Here is a 20,110-nt window from a genome sequence, read left to right as displayed (position 1 = left end):
GCGACACCTGGATCAGACACTCACTCACAGCCTGCCAGGGATGAGCAGGAGGCGTTGCTGGAGCACCCAAATTTCCACGATTTCTGCTCACGGGAATGTCGGAAAGTGACTCCCCTGGGCAGAAACCCCCTCGAGTTCTGGGAGATGCCAAGGGAGGGTTGGAGAGAATTCCCTGAGCTTCCCATGCCAGCAGAGCAGAGCCAACAGTGCTCTCCTCCTCCCCAGGAAAGCAGCAAGTTCTCCTAAAAGGGAGATTTCAGCTCAATACGAGGAAAAGCTTTTTTAGCAATGAGATTGTGGAAGTTGCTCTGGGAAAATGGGAACATCCCATGTTTACACCCAGGCTGGGCACGTTGGAAAGTGCTCTGTGGGGAACAGCCCTGCCTGGGCAGCACCAATCCAGGGAGATAATCCCTGGTGGGACCCCCAAAGTGCTGCTTTCCTGCCCAAAATCCCCTCTGGCAACACCAAGAGCTGCACACCTTGAGGCAGCACCTCAAGGGCAGCCAGGAAGGGATGGCAGCATTCACACCTCTCCTGGTCATTAACAATAATAATTAATAATAACTTCCTTCTCCAGCAACATCCAGGCAGGAAAGGGCAGCCCTGGAAGGGAACGTGAGGGGGAACTCTCTGTGTCCACCCTCGGTGTCACCTCCCACCACAGAAAGGACCAGCTCTGTAATTTTTTGAAACATTTTACTATTAAAGTCTGAAATATATTCAGAGCACCAAATGACACCTTCCACTAAATGTGCTTTTTCAGCCCCTAGCCAAGTTTAAAAATAAACTTTGCATCTGTTAGCATTCTATTTCTGCATAAAAGGGAGCAGAACAAATCCTTATAATTTTAAAGATAAAATACTCCACTGAAGATAATGCCGTTGCACCACTGCTGGGTAACTTCACAGCAGCCAAAGACTCCGTGTTGTAAACCCTTTTATGAAGCTTTAGTGCTTGGAAATGAAATTGTAAATGGGGAAGCGCAGATTGCTTTGATTTAGAAAATTGTTGCCATTAAAGAGTTTACAATGAAGCCGGTGCTGCGGCGCCGTCGTCCCCGAGGTGTGGGGGGAAAGAGCTCCCAACTCCTCATAAATATCATTGATATTCCGGGGCCGCTGCTCAGTGCGGCAGGAAACATCCTGCTCGTCCCTGTGCAGCCACACAACGCAAACCCTCCACGAGGTGCATTTTTATCAGCAAATTCCTTCCCACTGACTCTGGAATTTCTTCCTCATTTGATCCTTTGATAGTACAGATGCTTTTGTGCCTCAAAGATGTAAAATCAAGGGCTTTGTTTCCAGGCTTCTGGCAAAGCTTCCCTGTCACAAGGGTTCAGACCGGGAGGAAATTTCAGTGCTTCAAGAGGGTTGTTATTTTTTTTTAATATCACCATCCATTAACAGAGCTCTGAAACCTAAATATTGATTGACTTCTGACATATTATTGATGAAACCACTGTTTCATGCAATTTATTCCTACAGACATTATTCAGCTTTAAATTAAGTTCAATGATTATTTAAATTATTTAAAATGAAATTATTAGTTAAATTACAAGCAGCAGCAATTTAAATTGTTATGAATAAATAACAATTTGAGAGATCAACAAGTGTTCTAATTGGTTTTAATTTGTACATGCCAAATATCCTCTCAAGAGTAATGAGAATAAAATGGATCCAGATCCAGAGGTGAATTTTCAGACCAGATGTTACCAGGGCAGCTTTTCACTGCTCTGATACTGCCTAGACCCAATTTCATCTTGAATTAAGTAATTGGCTCCTGGTACAGATAAAAGGGGCCTGGACAAGCACTCGATTTCCCTTTTTATCTCCTTTAAGGACAATAATTAGTTCTGCATTCAGAGCTGTGTTCATCCCCCTCGTTCCTCCCACAACATCGATGCTTTGAATGGGAACATGGAGAGAGAGTGAAAAAAAAATAACAACAAAACCGAGAGTTCAAGGCCAGAGCAGCTGCAGGAACCGGGATTTCCAGGGCCGGGCCCAAGCCCGAGCTCATCCCCGGGGAATGGGGACGAGCCTGCCCTTCCTCAGGGATTGTCAACCACATTGATCCCTTCGTTCCCATTTTGTAGAACGCAGCAAAAACCCCCAAAAGCTCGAGGCTCAGCACCCCCAGGCCGGGCAGGTTCAGGGGCTCGGGTTCCCCAGCCCAGCTCCATGGCCGGGGATCAAAGAGCCCCGGAGCCTCCCCGAGGGGTTCCACACCGCCAGCACGCTGAGAAACGGGGACAGCCCTCATTTGTGCCTGTCCCTGCACGGCCTGGAGACAATTCCAGGATAAATCCTGCTGGAAGTGCCCTGGGAAAGCCCCGAGGCTGCTCCTGAGCTCTGGAGCTGGGCTCTGTTTGGGTGGTCCCAATCCCTTCCCCTCCACCCCGGGCTGTGGCTGCCTTTCCTTTTCTCCTGGTAACTCCGAAATCAGGGATAATGGGATGGATTCTGTCCCTCTGGGAAAGGATCAGCGTTTGTTGAGGGGTTTTACATGACTGTTCATTGCACCCACACTTCAAAGCATCTCCAGCCCCTCCTGAGGAAAGCACAGCAGTGCTCAGAGAGGATTCAGGGCTGGAAGGTCTGAACAGAACAGATATCCCAAAATGGGATTTTATCATGGGATATCCCGAGCTGAGGGACCCTTAGGGAGCAGCACCCAGCTCCTGGCCCTGCACAGACACCCCAACAACCCCACCCTGAGCATCCCTGGGAATGGGTAAGGAAAGGTTTTGTCCCCTCTGACCATAAATAACTCCTCTGCTCTGGCCCAGCAGCTTTAACCTAAGAAGCACCTGGACCCCAGGGCCGGGGGAATCCTGCGTGCAGAGGCTTCTTGTGCCTCAACAAAGGGAGATTTTACAGCCCATCAGCACAAAAATCAACACCAGCACAGCTTCTGCTGATAACTCAAACACGCAGCCTGCCACGACGTAAACCTGACAAACACCCTATGAAAATATTGCCATAAATCCCCAAATCCCCCATTTTCTGAACGTTTTACTGCCAGAGCTCTCCTGAGCAGCTGACTGTGGATTTCTCAGGACACCTTCTAGGTTAAATAAAGAGCAAACCCCAGCGTTGCCTGCATTTGCCAGAGCTTGCAAAAACGCAGCCGTGGCCACCAGCACCGATAAAACATTTTAACTGAGCTCTAATTTAAACACAACCTTTGGCACTCACAGCCAGCTCCCTGAAATAGTGCTGGAAAGGCAGATTTATCCCGGGGCTGAGCAGTGGCACACGCCAGGGAGATTCACCTGGTTCAAATTCATCCAGGCCCAGCCCAGGGAAGCCTCGTGCCTCAGGTAACTGCTAAAGTTTATAAAATCAGACCCAAACCCGCTGCATTTCAGCCCAAAGCTTCAACCCCCTGGCAATGCATCCCTTCTGCATCCACAAGCCACCCTGTAAAGTGGCCTCTTTACACTGATTAATTTTAGGGATTATCTGAAAATCCCACTTGCACGCCATTGAAAAGAGGAGGGGAAAAGCCACGAATGGAAAAAAAAAAGGGGGGGGGGAGTTAAAAAAACGAGGAAAAAGGAAGGGAATGGGTACACAGCACAGGAGCTGTGGCATTTCCATCCCCAGAGTGTCCAAGGTGGCACTGGAGGGCTGGGAGCTGGAAGGACACTTTCACCAGAGCTGGACAGCAAAGAAAACATTGCAAAAATCAGCCTGAAAGGGAAATCTCCAGGAGCAGAAAAACCAGAAAGGAGTAAACCTGAAAAAATCTCCTCATCACTGGCTTCTAGAGACTCACTGCTACCACACCAAAAAGGTCATCGTAAAACCCCCAAAACTCCTGTGAGCTGGGCAGGAGGGAAGCTGCCAGGGGAACAGCAGCAAAGCACCAACTTCAACACAATCCTCTGACAGAAACAGAAATAAAGGGGGAAGATTCCAAGTCGGTTTTGTTGCCTCTGCAGAACGGCTCCTGGGCTGTCCCCGTGGGTTGTCACCATCCCACCCCAAGTCACATGGAAATGGAATTATTGCCGGCTCCAGAGCACTTGGCAGATTTTTATTTCTAATTGTTTATGAGGGGAGGCCCCATTCTGAATTCTTTTTGAAGGGTTCCAAGCTCTGGAGCTGCCTCAGAGGGGGTATAGGCACTGATGCACAGGCACACGAGGCACTGAAGGGTTTTTGGCAAGCAGAGCCCACCCTGTGGAGGATCCTGGGCTGCTGCAGAGCCTGTGGTGGCAGTTTGTGACATTTCCAAGTGGCAGCAGTGCCAGAGGCAGTCACAGCACAGTGCCAGTGACGTAGGTGACAATTATGTCATGGTTAAGCAGCTCGGGGTTTGTGCCAGCCTCAGAGAGGGGGTGCAGGGCAGAGGTCGTGGTTTATGAAATCCACTGACAGCAGTAATCCAGCGGAAAAAACCTTAATTCACAAGCAATTAAATCACTCTTCAGAGGGAAAAAAGCCCAGCAGAACAATGCTCTGCTAGCAAACTCCTCTGGAATTCTCTGCCCAGCCTGGGCTTGCTTGCTCCTTCCTGCTGTGCCAGGGGGAAAATCCTGGTTTGTACCTCAGAGACCCAGCACTGAACCTTGTCCCTGTCACCCCACGGGGCCTGGCTGGGCACTCGAGGGTTTCAGGAGCTCAAGCAGCAGCACCATTGATACTCCCAATGGTTTCATTAGAACCCCACTAACAATCTCCCTGTGCTGCTTGGCCCCTCTCTGTGCCCTGAGCAGCAGAGCCTCCAACCAATTCCAGATTCCCTTCGCTGGGCTTTTCCCTGCCAAGTTATCCCATCCCAGAGTCCCTGGAGGATTTGCTGCCAGCCAAAGGAGGGCTCTGTGGAACCTTTGAGGGTCTCACCCTGAGGGTAAAGCAGAGTCCTCCGGGGGGAATTCATACCCCAGGGTCCTTTACCCCAAAGTTTCCCTCATTCCCAAGGCTGTGGCCAGGAATTCTTTTCCCAGACTGCTGGGAATCTGAACAGCAGTGTTTTGGTGGTTACAAATCCCAGCCACACTCATCCAGCTCACCCTAAAGAGGAGTCACCCAATGCCCCCAAACTCCTTCAGCCCATTGCAGCACAGGGTGGATCCCACAAACACAGAGCCTGCTCCCGCAGCCAGGACAGGAAATCTGAACTTAGGGATTTCAGGAGAACTCTGGGAGCAGGCAGATCCATCAGGAACATGGCCTGGAATAGTCCAAATACAAATTGCTGACACACATCCCCCCAGTTTCTGTCTCTGGCACCAAATCAGTGCTGGCTGGAATTCACAGCACAGCACTGAGGTGCTCTCACCTGTTTGGGTGGGAAAGGATGGGCTCTGCTCACCCCAAAGCTTTTGGGGTTTGATTGCTGTTTTTTTTTTCTTCCACAAAAAAAGCATGAAATTAAATTTGTGGGCCTAATTAAACAGAAGATGACTCGGGTTTCAGTCCCTGGGCAGTGCCTCGCAGCCTTGAGTGTGTTAATTGTCCGCACTGAGAGCCCAGAAATCCATCCTGCAGTCAATCAGCTGCCGAAGGAAGGAACCTGCAGCAGACTTTATTTATTTATTTATTGTTCCGAGGGTATGTAAAAAAGGAAAACCCCAAGCTCCACCACCTCCAGGTGAAGCAGCACTACTGTGCCAATTATCTGAAGCCTAATTAACCACAGAGGAGTGCTGCCTGTGCAGCATTCTGTAAATAAAATTCTGCTTTTCATCTGGCAAAGCCCCTTGGGGATAACCAAACTTCCATTCCCATGGTCTGACCTGTGCCCGCAGTTCAGGGCAGGGCAGGGAGGAAAATACAGATGCAAATCTCTGCAGGTTCAGCACTTTCACCACAAACCAAGTGGGAAGAGTCCACTGCTCCATTTGCTGTGTTAATCCACCAGTTTTAGATAAAATTCTGCTCAAATGCTCCCAGTGAGTCCCTTTTGTTCCCAGCTGAGCCCGTGACATCAGCAGCTGCCAGGCCCAGCTCTCCAGTACTAATTGGTTCTCACCAGATCCATCACAGAAAAGCTTCTGACATCCTCAGCTCCAACTTCAGCAGGATTTAAAAAATTAGTAAATAGGCCTGAGGAGTCACATGCTGCAGCTGTAATTTAGGAGAGGCTATTTTTGCACTTTAATTTTAATGCAATTTAAGATATTAAACTAAAAACGGTCCCTTCGAGATGCACTGCACCACCCCAGCTCCTCGGTCTGGAGGATAACGCAGGGAGGCTGTGCCAGCGTTTTATTATTTAAAAAGTCCTTCTCATTTAGGGTTTGATCCATTTTACCTTCCTTGACACAGATTAAGTCATTAGAAAATTAATGGAAATCGTCTGCAGGCCAGCAGATTTTTATTCCTGTGGGCCTGCAAACGTTGCTGTCACCCCTGGGGGAGAAGAGAATGCAGGGGAGGGGCCGGTCCCTGGGCAGAGCCCCCCATTCCCTGCCCAGCACAGACCCTGCTCTCACAGCCGGAATCTCTGCAGGCAGCAGGTAAGGGAGGAATGGGGCAGGCAGCAAGGTCTGCTCTGATAGGAGCAGGAAACTGGGAGCATCAAAGCCAAGCCAGCAGCAGAGTCAGGGCTGGGGCAATTCTCCCTGCCAGGATTTCCCTGGATTTCAGGGGCCTTGAGAAGCAGACCCACCCCCCCACCCTACCCCCCCCCCGGAGCAATCACTGCAAACCCAAAAATATCCTCTGCCTCTGGTGGGGACAGACAAAGGGAGCTGCAAGGAGCAACGTCTCACCTTTAATGGAGGTCTGGAAGGGACTGGTTATGGGAGAAGAAGGAAAATCCTGCAGCTCATCCTTTGCCTTCCTTCCCTATTTCAGCCATGGGAACATCCACCAGGAGGTTTTAAACTGATTTTAGTTTGTATTACAGCAAGTGATACCCACTTACAGATGGTTGCTGATTTAAGGCTAATTAATAAAAAGCTTAAATAACCCCCCCTCTAACAATTGGGATTGTAGAGCCCAGGACTTTTCACATCTTGCCCTCTCTGAATCCCTCCAAAAGGATCACTGGGTGTTTTATTCCCAACACTCCAAGCCAGACGTAAAGCCCCTGCCCAGGAGGGAGAATGATTTCAATAATAACATTTTAGTGAGTTACAAACTTTTCTTTTTCTCCCTCATCTGTCAAACACTGAAATCCTTTCCCAAAAGTTGGGAATGAGCAGAGGCTCTTTGTGCACAGGAAAACGGGGATTAGGAATTGAATTGGTGCTTCTGGACGGGGAACTGACGCCTGTCCCGAGGCAGCCACCCCCAATTTTCCACCTTCAGCACCCCTTTATTCCATCCCCTGCTCAGCTCTGGCCTCCCACACCCCACTAACCCCAGGGGATGTCTCACAGCAGAGCTCAACCCTAAATCCAGCTGCTCTCCAGGCAGGATGAACTCCCTGAACTGCCGCGGCATTTCCCAGTGCTCAGCCCCAGCCCAGGGGCGCTGATAATGCCATTAAACACTTGTCAAGGCAGATTGGAGGGCAGGCAGTGACTCAGGGCTCCAAAAAGTGCTTTTCATCCCTTCATGAGAAGACAGAGAAGCCGTAAGACAAAGATATTCTTTGAAGTTTCCTTTCCAAAGGCAGGCACTGAGACAGAATATTTGTTCTCCTGATAAGCAGCAATTTATGAGTTCCCAGCCTTGCTAAGAACTGCTCCAGGTTCGGAGGAGCAGCACTGGGGGTTTTATCTGCCAGGGCCAGGCTGACACAAGGAAGTGCCTGATAGCAACACTCCCAGGTGAAAGGCGTCTACTCAGGGCATCCTGCTCGCCTGCAGGTGCAGGATTAATCCTGCCAAAATATGATTTATGTTGGACTCTCTGGGGCTGAGATAAGTCAAAATAGAACAAAAGACACGTTGGGTCTGTTGACTGAAAAAAAAAACCCAATAATACCAAGCAGTTACTGTGTAATTTTACCGAGGAGAAAAAGTCTTTGCAAAGTAATCATGTCTTCAAGAAATCCCACCACATTAATCCTCCCAAATCCTGCTCCCGAGATGTCTGCAGCAGAGGCTTTGCAGCACTCAGGAAACCTCCCTGAGAGGAGCTGCGGGCAAGATCCAAACTGTGCTGAGGGGCTTTGGGGCCAGGGCGGCGCTGGGGTGTCACAGAGAGGGGGCAATATGGGAAATTGTACTGGGGCCACACAAACCCATCAATGGCAGCCTCTGCTTCCAGAGGAGACACAGTGGATTTAAAACTCAGCTGGGCAGGTTCTGGGCCGGCTCCTGGCTGGATCACAGGGCCCCTTCTCTGTCACTGCTCGAGTTCCCTCAGGCAGATGAAGGTTTGGTAGAAGCTGAGTTTACCTGACGCTGTTCAAACAACAAAGTTTACACTTCCCCGCGCCCAGCAGCTGCTCTGTCAGCTGAAAACAAACACGGAGCTGTGGAAAAGTCAGACTGCAAGAAATCAAATTATGGACTGGATTAATTTCATTCTTCTTCGTCTCCTGTGTTGCTCGTGAAAACAGAACCTTTTTGGATGCACCACACGCAGCAAATGAAGAATTGCTGGAATAGCCACAGAATTCCCCTCTGGCTGCTGAGCTGGGGGTAGGGAAGGTGTAGGGAGGGAAGTGACAGAGCTCCCCCCTGCAGGACCTTCTGACGGGGACTCTGGGAGATCCCCAGTGCCCTAAACAAAAACCAAAAACAAACAAACTCCACAAAAACAACAACAAAAACCCCAAACCAAACAAAAAAAAAAAACCTGAAAAAACCAAACAAAACCCCCCCAAACAAACAAAAACCCAAAAAACCAAACAAAAAACCCCCCACCAATCAAAAAAAAAAACCCCAAACCCCCCAAGGATGCGCAAGGCTGTGTCTGAGGACGACCAACAGGGCCACCCACCTTTGTGAATTCAAGTCTTAAAGACCCCTGACATAGTGCCAGGACTCTCCACAGCCCCCTTGTCACAGTGTCCCCCTTTTTAACCCCCTCATTCCCGAGGAGCTGTGGTGCCACAGCAGCAGGGGAGGCTCCCCCAGCAGGGACAGCCACGGGAGATTTGCTGATCTGATCTCCAGCAGAAACCCTTTAATGACAGCCCAGAGGTCCAGTCCATAAACGCAGGACATCGCCCCGGCCCCGTACCCTGAACGGCCGAAACCTTCATGAACACCTGCCAGGGACAAACCTCCCACCACTGCAGAGCCCGTGGAGACTCTCACCCAAATAAACAAAACCCAGTCCTCTGATCAGCGCTGTTTGCTGGGCCAAAGGCATCATCTGGGGGCACCTGCATCGCCATAAGTACCCACTCAAAAAGGTGCAAACGTGGCTGCAACCTCCTTGAACCACGGAGCAGCACCCAGCCAGAATCAGGGATGGATCAGAACAGCTGCTCTGATCAAAATCCGGCTCTGTCCCTTGGATCCTGTAATTCCTTCCCAAAGCAGCACCCCTGGAGCACAGCCAGGAACCTGCCCCACCTCCCTCAGTGGTACCCAGACAGGATTTGGGACCCCTGTGCAGCTGTGGTTCATTGCTGGGACACAGCAGCAGCCGAGAATTCAGCAGAATTCCATGAATTGTTCTCATTAAACCACCCAGAGCATTTTCGGTGGCTACAAAGAGGGGTCCCCCCACCGCCTGCAGTGCCAGGAGGTCTAAAACCAGACAGCAGGAAGAGCTCAGGCTTAAAACAAGTTCTGTGCTTGTTCCTAGGATGGGAGGTGTTTTTATTTCTATAGATTTTACTTCCACACCTTCATTCACCCTCAAACCCCTGCCCCTTTCCAAACTCAGACCTTACTTAATCCCACAGAGGCCAGGGAAGGGAATCTGCCATCCAAACCTGGAGAAAAATACTACAGGACGGGCAAAGACACAGCTACAAATCACGAAACAACATTTCCACCTGGAGGCTTTTGGATGTCAACTACATTTTGTTCAAAATATTGGAAATCTGAGGCTCAGGGATGCTCCTGGGAGCTGCAGGAAGTAACGAACGCTCCATGGTGCTGAACATGACACAGTGCAAGAGCCAGTGGAGACTTTCACAAGGCTTGGTTAAATCAGAAAAACACTGCTGAGAGATGCTGAGGGGTTTTGAAGGATTTCATCAGGTCTGCAACTCATTTACAGGGAAAAAAAGGAAAAAACATCACACTCACTACCCCAAATTGAAGTTTTCTTGAGAAATGCCCTTTCGATCACTACTTAAGCATTATCCAAAACTACTTTTGATACAAAACCGGCAGCAAACGGCCCTTGGCTCATTGTGATCTCATCACAAACTACCTTTATGATTGTTAAAGGTCATTTACTCCACATGCACTGGACTCCCCTCTGTCAGGGACCCTTTTCCCCTGCCAGAGGTGCCCTCCGGGGGATTCCTGCTGCTGAGAACTCCCCATGTCCCTGTGCAGGGGGCCCCTGGCCCTCCTTGTCCCCCTCTGCCAGGAACCCTCAGCCGGGGAGGACCTGAGGAGCTCTGTGGCCATAAATCCAAGCCCTGCAGCTCTGGATGGGTCCAGGCCCTGCTTTCCCACAGATTTCCAGCAGCCTGCTGGGCCAGGCAGGCTCTGGAGGGGCTCTCCAGGTGTCCCCATCATCCAGGAGGGCCGGGGAGCTGGGAAACGCAGCGGGAACGGGGCTGGAGCAGCACCAGCTCAGCTGCCAGCACCGCGGCTCCTCAGGTGTCTCTTCTCTCACCCCTGTGTGAGCACCCACCTTGAGCCAGCTCAGAGCACAGAATCCCCCTTTTTCTGTTAAATCCCAGCTCGTTCCTGCACATTTGGAGCACAGTCAAAGCCAGCGCTTCCCTTTCTGCCTCACGAGGCACAGAGAGCCCCGGGGCTGCCAACTGTGCCCTGTGCAGAGCCAGGCTCGGGCTGGGCACAGAACGTGTCCCTGTGTCCCTGACAGGGCTCAGAAACCCCCAGCAACAGCACCAGGAGCAGGGAAACATGAAATGGCCTCCCCCAAGATGACACAAATCCCTCCTGCCCTAACGGAGCTCCTTCCTGCCCGCCCAGCCCGAAAAACAGCTTGGATCCCCTAGAAAACATTTTATCCCCCTCATAAAGCGTTTCAAATACAGATCTTCCACAGGCTTGAAAAGAAAACATTATTGGAGTTATTTAAGTGAAAAGCTGCAGCCCAGGCTGTGCCCAGAATCAGGAAGTTTCTCCTCTGTGGATTCTTTTCCCTCCTCCACAGGGAGGAAGGAGAGGTGGAAAGAGGATTTGTTTGGGGAGGTGGGAAGAAGAGGCAAAAGCTCCTCTTCTGTTTCTTTAAGGCATCAAAAAAAAAAAGTTGTATTTCAGAAACTCAACTCATTGTCCTCTCTAAGACCAAGACAAAGATGTGACAACCCCCAAACAAAATTGTCCCAAAACTTATCCCAAACTTTAGGGCCTTCTGCTTAGGCTGGGGCACATCAGCAGGAATTTTGTCACTCATTTCACAAACTGCTCTGCCACCCCTCCCAAGGGTAATCCTGGTTTTATTCCTGCTGTTCCAGCAGCATTTCTCACATTGCAGCTCCCAGGCTCGGGCTGTTGAGCACAACTGAAAGCACAAAATGAACAAAACCAACCCCAAAATCCTCGGGAAGAATTAACGATGAGGCCTTGGAGGGATTGCAGCGAGTTCTGGAGCTCAGCAGCAGCCAGGTCCCATGTTAGTGACCCTGAGACTCAACCAGAGCAGAGCAGAGCAGGAGCATTTCAATTTCAATCGTAGCCGAAATCAGACCCAAACCAATCTGCACACAAACAGGCAAGTCACGGGGCAGAGTTCTCTCTGGGAGAAACCCATCCCCCCTAATGGGACAATAATCCTGCCAGATTCATCGATGCTGACAGATTAAACACTTGAAATTCATCTTTTATTTGGTTAGCTCGTTTGACACAAACAAGTCCTGCATTTTTAATGTTGCAGCGGGAGGAGTAGGAGTTGTGCTGCTCCTGTGGGAATTCGGCACAGCCACAAGCCGTGGGGCCAGGTGACAACAGGGAGGGACTCACTGTGCCACTTGTAACCAGCCACCACTGCTTAGCTATTGGAAACTAAATTAATTTCACTGAATTAGGAACCTAATCTTTCCCTCTGTAATTAGGAAAATCCCATAAAGCTGGACTGACAACAAGAGAGGACGTGGGGATAAATACATTTATTATAAATAAGATATACCAGGCCTGGTATAATCCATTATTCCTGCTTTGTGATGGGCTCCAAAACCTCAGCCAAAAGCAGAATGGAACAAGAGGCAGAGAAATCAGACAAAGCTCCAGCATCTCTCACCTCCTGTTCCTCCATTTCACCTCCTATTTCCCCAGCTGGAGATCCACCAAGTCACTCCACTTTCTCCACAAATTCGACCCATTGATTCCATCGGGTTTCCAGAGCTTATAAAGGTAAACAAGAGGGTTTTGCACTGCATTTATTTATCCCTGCAATAGCTCCTTGCTCTCTTCTTACATCAGGAAATTGCTGCTCAAGGAGGCTCCAAGTCTTCAGAACACAAATCACGCAGGCGAGGAATTAAACACCAGATTTATAACTCTATTTTAACAAATCTCTGGTTTTTTCACAATTACTCCGAGATCTCCAGGCAGGACTTGGTCTGGAAGCCCTGGGTGAGGCCACAGAGCTGAGGAGGACTGAGATCCATCCTTGGTCCCCCAAGCCCAGCTTTGCCAGGCAAAGTGCTGGGAACTGCTGCCCAACATTCCTGTTTCATCCCAGGCCCTCCGTGTTCTTCACAGCCAAGTTAAGAGACACCAAAATTCCACCTGGAAGCTCTGTATTTTTTAAGTGTAAAAAAGAAAACAGGCAAAAAAAAAAAAAAAAAAAAAAAAAAAAAAAAAAAAAAAAAGCAAAAATGCCCACAACAGCAGCCATGGAAAAAAATTCATTAGGGATGATGGTGTCTAAGTGTAATTAAGTGCAATTCCCTGCACAGAAATTCCTAAAAGTACTTGGCACTAAACAATATTGGGCAAGTCACTGGATTTAATAAAAGTCTCTTTCTTAAGAATATTTTTCAATGATTCCAAAGGCCACGGAAGGGGGGGAGGGGAGGGGAAGGTGATGAAAACATTCACCACCTCTGTGCAGGTGAAGTCAGGGTGCCCAGGCTCCTCCATGGCATTGAACCCCTGCCTGCAGGGTGGCCCAAAATGGGATTTATTGACCCCAGCGAGAGCCGATGGGACACAAACCCTCCACACTCAGCGGCACTCCTGCCCTGAGCCAAGGCCCCGTGGCACAACCAGACCACTAAAAAGTATAAATAGAAAATGAACCGTTTTTGTGTTTGAGGCAGATGAATGTGACCATCTGCTCCAGCAGCATCCCAAACCCTCTGAAACAGCAGCCTCTGGTGTCAACATTCTGCTCTTTCCCTCAGACTCCACCTTCAACCAGAAGCAGGACTAAAAATACAGCAAATACACAGCCCGTGGCCCTGAGGCCTCCTTTGCTCTGTGATTTTCCATCTTAGCATAAATCACATTATTTATGTCTGGAACACACTCCAGCAGAACAAAACACGAGGATCAGTGCTCTAATCCAGACAAAACCTGAGCATATTCCTGTCCAAAGTCAGACTTTGCCATGTTCTCTGAATTCTCTCCCAAACTGTTACAACACATCACAAACACAGCAATAAATGCAGAAAAAATACAGGACTGAACAGAAGCCTCAACAAAATAATTCCAAACCATGAACCCCTGCATCCTGCACACCCAGTTCTGCCATCCTGCTCTTTTGAGAGTCCCCAAATTCCCCACGGTGCTGAGAAAATAATGTTTGTTTCAAACCCTGAGTGTCCCTACCTGTGAAAGGACAGCAGAGCTCCACCACCCACACCACAGCTGGGTCACCCTGGGAAGCCGGGAAGTGGGAGCTGGGAAACAGGCCCCGTGCAGCTCCTGAACCCACAAGGAAGGGAGCTGATTTCCCGGGAAGCTCCGAAGTTAAATAATGAAAATATTGCCAGAGAAGCCCACATGAGACCCTGCAGGGGAGCGGGAGGACGGCTCGGAGCAGAGCACACGGTTGTGATTTTAAGGAGACAAAAACCCAGCGCTATCTGGATGGAGCGACTCGAGCAGAGGCAGGAGAGGCTCCAGCAGCGCCCAGGTTCTGCCTGGATTTGTGTTTGTGCTGTGCCAAGCCCACACCCGGCGGGGGTATTGACAGACTTTGGGAGAGATAAATCAATGTAGGGACACCTGTGCCCTCAGCTGGGGCTGGCACAGCAGAAATGTCCCAGCCAGCACTGCTGAATGTCCCCAGACACCTTCACTGTCAACCAGGCTGTGGAGCAGAGAGCCTGGGACAGCCTGACAGAGCACCAGGAACAACCCACACCCCTGGGATGGGGAATGGGGCACCCCAAAACCTTCCCCCAGAGCAGAACTGGGCATGGCCAACCACCAGCAGCCCCCAGAGCGTCCCTGGGGGCTCCTGCACAGCCCCGGGCTGGGCACGGCCGAGGTCTGGGCGAGGATCCTCAGGCACACAATGAAATCCCAGCCCGTTTATGATGAAATAACTGGGGGTTCATCTGATTTACATAATTAAATGCAAGACAAAAGGGGCAGTCTGGACACAACTGACACCCCAAGTCCTGTCCTCACCACCAGATTTATTTCCACATCAGTAGAAGCTGCTGTTTTCACCCAAACTGAGCGTTGTTCCTCCAGAGCCTGGTTTGTCCTGCTGCACAGCACCCCTGTAAACACGCAGCTCTCTGAGCAGCGGGTGATCGCTGCTTCCCACGGCAAAAAAAGCCATTAAAAACCCCTCAAACCAACAGGAACGTTCAGAGATCTCTGCTCCAGCAGCTCCCTGCCCACAGACCCACCCCACTCCATTAGGTGGCTTCATTTTATCACCACAAACCCCGCGGTGCCCGAGCTGCGCAGTGAGAGCCGCGCTGTGGAAACAGGAAAATCCCAAACAATGCTCATTTAGCACCAAATCCACTCGGATCCATGAACGCCGTGTAAGACAGAGCTCCAGGCTTCGGGATCAAGATGCAGCAGAATATTAACGCTCAGGTTCAGAGACATCTTTATGCAGAGATGCACAACTCAAAATTAGTTTCGAGGCATCAAGGACATAATAAATATTAGTGACTCTCTGCTCCAATTACCATCCCGTCTGGGCAATTTTTTCCCATAAAAACAAAAGCCCAGAGCCATCCATGTATATTCATTCCAACAGATTGAAAATGCCGTGCCAGGGGTTTCCACAACCATTCCATTTGTCTTTAATCCCCGCTCAGAACAGAAACCTGAGCGCAATCTGTCTCTGAGGCAGCTTTGAGACAACTTCATAAACTAAAATCTCACAGCTCTGGGGCTGGAGCTGAGCTTTAACTGCTTCAGCCAGAGCTGCCAGTGAACAACACCAGGGAGCACCAGCACCGACACCAAACTGCCCCAAAATTGCTGTTCTGCCTCACGACGACGCCCAAAACTCTGCCCCAGCCCAGAGCTTGGAACGTCCAACCTGGCGAGTTTTAATTAAAGAGTGAAATTTGTTACTTGGCAGCAACAGAAGCATCCTGCAGCTCCGTGGTCTGAAATTCCAGATCCTGACCACGCTTCCCCCAGAGCCAGAGCTGCCAAAGGTTCCCCAGGTGGGAGACACAGAAGGCTCCGAGCACCCCGCATCACTGACTTAGGCACACGCCTATCCCTGTGCAGGCACCGATGCTTCTTGATCAAAATATTTCTTAAAAATTAGGAAATATTCTTTTTCATTCTATTCCCATCATTTATTTCACTGTCCTACAAACCGGTGGTTGGTTGGGTTCTTTTCCCCCCTCAAAGCACCCCAAAAAGGCACATTTTGTCTGTTACACGAAAGCCTCTCGGCTTTCCCGCTGCTGGAGCCGTAATTCAGTGAGAGGTCCGGGCAGCTGAAGTGGCCGGGGAGGCTCCAGGACCTGTGGCGAGGTGCCACAAGCCCGTGGCTTCCTGAGCATGGGTTTCCCTACAGACACCAGAGCCCAAAAATGCCATACAAAGGAAAACGGAACCGCAGACACGCCGGGTGTGCGAAGAGAGAGTTCCACTGGTGCCGAAGCAGCGAGAGGGATCTTTGAGGAGCCACAAAGTCTGATCGCTGCATTGTGTAGGAACGAGCGGTTTGTGATGAGCCTGACAGAGCCCAAACACAGAGCTTGCCTCATCGCCAGCAGGTGCCTTCCTCCGAGAGGGAGAACGGAATCCCCGCCTGCACAGTCCCGCACTTCCAGCAGCCGGAGAAGCCCAGCTAGCCCCGCCGAGCTGCGGGACGCCGGGCGATGAGGGCTGGTGACATCCCCTGGCTGGCTGCCCTGCAGAGGTTACTGCGCTCCGGTGATTTACCGGGAAAAAGTTACATAAAAATATAAAAAAAGAAGGACTCGGAGCATCTCCAGTGCCTGCCTTGCACATGGAAAACATCAACCCCACTGCTCCCATCAGCCGGAGGCACCCGCGCTGCCTCACAGGGATGAGACCGCGCTGCCCGGCGGGGTCCCTGAGCCTCCCGACGCCCATCCCGGGACAGCCCGAGCGGTACCCGGGCCCAGAGCCAGCCCGGGAGCAGAGCCAGCCCCGGCTGCGCGCCCCGTGGGATGCCCACGGACGCTGCTGCGGCTGCACCGCACCGCGCGGAGCGCTCCCTGCCCGAAACCGCAGCCTGCGGGGGATGCTCCGCGCTCCAAGGACCTGAACGGCCGCGACCACCGCCGGGACCACCCCGAGACCCCGCAGCGCAGCCAGGCGCCGTCGCCTCCGGTCCCCGCAGCGGTACGGGTGTCTCTCCGGGAGGTGGGATGCGGGTGTTTCTCCCGGCGGGTCCCCGCCATCCCCCCGCCCTGCGCTGCTCCCGCTCTCTCGTCCCCGCTCCGCCATCCGCCGGCGCTCCCCCCGCTCCGGAGCAACCGGTGGGAGCCCCGCGCCCCAAAGTCGCCCCGGGGAAGGCAGAACGAGCCCCGCTTACCTCGCAGCGCGGCCGTCCAGCTGCACAGCCCCAGCAGCAGCAGCAGCCGCCGGTGCAGGCGCGGGGCTCCCCCGCCCATGCTGAACCCGCAGCGCCGAGGATGGAGACGGGATGCGGAGCCCCGGGGATGCGGAGCCAGGGATGCGGAGCCCCGGGGATGCGGAGCCAGGGATGCGGAGCCCCGGGGATGTGGAGCCGCTCCCGCTCCCTCCGGAGCCGAGCTCCAGCCAGAGAATTCGCTGGGGACTGGGGGCTTTTTGGGCGGTTTTCCCCGCTCCTCTCCCCCGCTCTGCCTCGCTGTTGGGGTCCGGGGGATGCGGCTCCCGGGGATGCGATGCGGGCTCCGCTCCCCGCTCCGGCCGCCGCCGACTCCGGGGCCGCGGCGCGCGCCCGCATCACTAATGAGCCGCCCCTCCCCCCGCAGCCAATTAGGGGCGCGCGGGGCGGGTCCTGCCGGCGGCGCGCGCACAGGTGGGGGGGAGGGGACACGCGAGACCCCCCACCCAAGGTGCGGCGGGGGAGGGGCACCCAGGTGAGCTGCAACACGCCCAGGTGCGCAGGGACACGCCCGGGTGCGAGGGATGGGGACACGCCCAGGGCCCCGCCCTGCACTGAGGCCCCCCCAGGGGTGCGGGACCCGCCGGCCCCGGCCCGGGAGAGCCGCTGGAACCAGCCCCAGCCCTTCCCCCTGGAGCCCCGGGGCCAGGCTGTGACACCCAGGTGTGGCCCTGTGCCCTCCCTCCCTGCCCCTCTGCACTCTCCCCAAATTGCTCTACCTTTTAAACTTGCACATTTGTCCCCAAACGCCTAAAAAAAACGTTCCCGTGACCAGGAATGGGATGAAAAAGCCCCCCAAGCCCATCCCCCCATTCTGGGCTGTTGTTATCAATATTGCAGGGGGCTGTGATCTGAAATTCTTGTTTCTTGCCAGCGGCAGCAGTTTCCCTTCCCCAGCTAATTGCACACCAGTATTTTTATTACACCTGATCAGGACACACCACGAGGGTCCAAGGCCAAAAAATCCTGGCTCTGCTCGAGTGAAACCACAGCTGCTCTGCTCTGGATAAATCCGATCACTGAGAGGTTGGGAAGCAAAGGCAGCACCTGAAGGAAAGGGGATGGATGGAGGAGGGACTGTGGTCATAAAGAACTGCAGCTCTGCCAGGCTCTGTCCTTGGATCCAGCCAGGGCACAGGATTCGGGGATCAGTGGTGTTTTCTTTGCAACAGGCAGAGAGGGAGAGGAAAGGGGAGAAGCCACAGTGAATGTGGAGGGTCAGAGCTTCTGAGGGACACAAACTCCGCAGCAACGGGGCAGGAAAAGGCCCAGAATAAGACCTGGGGTGGAGATTCCCACAGCACAGGGCAGGAGCAGCTGGGCCATGGTTGCATGGTGGCGCCTGCAAGGAATTCTGGCTGTGGAAGGCGAGCGCCGTGGGATTCCTGGCCAAGGTGTTGCAATTTTGTGTCCACTCCCCTTTTCTTTTGGAAATGAACTCTACTTCCATCGGGGCTCATGCCCATCCCCGCTCGAGCAGCTGCACTGAATTCACCCCTTCCCAGCCTCACCAACTCCAAACCCTGCTCGTATCTCAAGTTTAGGGGGGGCTCAGCCACCGCTGACAAAATGTTTTGGAGCCCCTGCCTGGCACAGGCTGGGAGAAGGCAGCAGGATTGGTTCCGTCTCCTGAAGAACAGGGCTCGGCCCCCAGTCCTCCTGGCTTTGTACTGACTTCAGGAGGAAACAAATAATTAAAGCAAAAGGAATTTGTAAACAGAATTTTAAGAGAGAGAGAGAAAAAATCAATATCTGAGCACAGCACATCAGAAGATTCCTTATTCCCTCGCCGTCGAGTGTTTGCCAGGCTCGAGCTCACAACGAGGAGTGGAGCTGCAGAGAGCAAATATATGAAAAATACATTTTCTTCAGCAGCCTTTTAGGTCATTTCTCTGTGTTCAACGCTGCTGAGGAAAACAAAAACAACAACAACAACAATAATAATAATAATAATAATAATAATAAAAACCCAAGCCAAACACAAACCCCACGGAGGAGCAGAGCTGGGCAGCTCCACGGGAAAGTTTTCACGTGGCAGAGCATCCTCCCAAGCCTGCCCACGTCAGCGCAGCCGCTTCCTGCTGCACACAGAGCCACTTCTGCCTCGAGCCCCACTAATTATGGATTTTTGCCTACGCCACGGAGTCTGTGTTTGGTGCTTCAGATAAAAATACCGAGTCCTCAGTTTATAACGCAGCTCTGATGGGGAAGGAGAGAGCAAAAGTAGAAATAAGGGCAGCAGCTGGTGGCTTCAATCAGCGCACTTGGAAATGGAAATAAGCAGAATATTCCACAAAAATAAAATCTCAGGGTGAGGCAGCTTCTTCTGAGCTGGTGGAGTGCAGCTCAAGCTGAAGTTATGCATCCTTCAAGCGCTGCCGCAGAATAAATAATAATAATACAGAATAAATAGAGAAATAAAGCTCTATGCACACCAGGGCACTTCAGTGATTCCAGGAATGGAGGCCTGGTCCACATTCCACATCTGGGAGCCTGCATTTCCTGGAAACTCCAAGCCTAAAGTTTGAGGCAGCTTCATCAAAACCCCACCAAAAAAGAGAAGTCAAAAAGGACAAAGTTGCTTTGGTTTGGCCTTCCTTGAACACCTTGACCCAGCAGCCACATCCCAGTGGGAAAACGCTCCTGGGAGCGGCAGAGAGAACCTGGAACCCAAAATCTCCACTCCAGAGGAACTTCTGGGCACCTTTTCCCCCATCTCAGGTTTGTTCTTGTGCCACTCAGCTGGGCGCTGAAGAGATGCCTGCAATCTTCATTACCTTGCTGAACACACAGCACTTCACAGCTGCAAAGGAAATCTTTGCGGGTAGAAGCCGCCAATACCCCGATCATTCTCAATAACCCACAGAGCTGCAGGCTGAAAGGGGGGGAAATAAAGGATAAATCAGCTCCTCCGTCCTGGAGGCTCAGCAGAATGTTCCAGCTGAGCTTGCAAAGGTGCTCTCAGTCTCTGTCTCTGCTCAACTGCAGCACGAAGCTCTGCAGCTGGGTGATCCCAGTTCGGCTGTTGTTTGATGGATGCCCTTGGAGAACCCCCGTGTGCCTTGGAATAAATCAGGATTCCTGTCACCTGGCTGTCAGAG

At 51.9% G+C, this 20,110-nt stretch overlaps 1 protein-coding gene across 2 annotated transcripts in view; it reads right to left on the bottom strand.

Annotated features, from left to right (window-relative positions):
• UNC5D (unc-5 netrin receptor D) overlaps positions 1 to 17,333 on the bottom strand; it is a 90,967-nt gene extending 73,634 nt beyond the window's left edge. For both annotated transcript variants that reach the window (XM_048287365.1, XM_048287366.1), the window contains exon 1: positions 16,953 to 17,333. In XM_048287365.1, the coding sequence (XP_048143322.1) occupies positions 16,953 to 17,031 (79 nt within the window). In that variant the 5' untranslated portion in view covers positions 17,032 to 17,333. The remainder of the gene's footprint in view (positions 1 to 16,952) is intronic.
• Positions 17,334 to 20,110: the final 2,777 nt, after the last annotated feature.

Source organism: Corvus hawaiiensis, chromosome 27, assembly GCF_020740725.1.
Source record: "Corvus hawaiiensis isolate bCorHaw1 chromosome 27, bCorHaw1.pri.cur, whole genome shotgun sequence".
In the NCBI taxonomy this organism is placed as follows: domain Eukaryota; kingdom Metazoa; phylum Chordata; class Aves; order Passeriformes; family Corvidae; genus Corvus; species Corvus hawaiiensis.
This window is presented reverse-complemented; position numbering and strand designations above follow the sequence as displayed.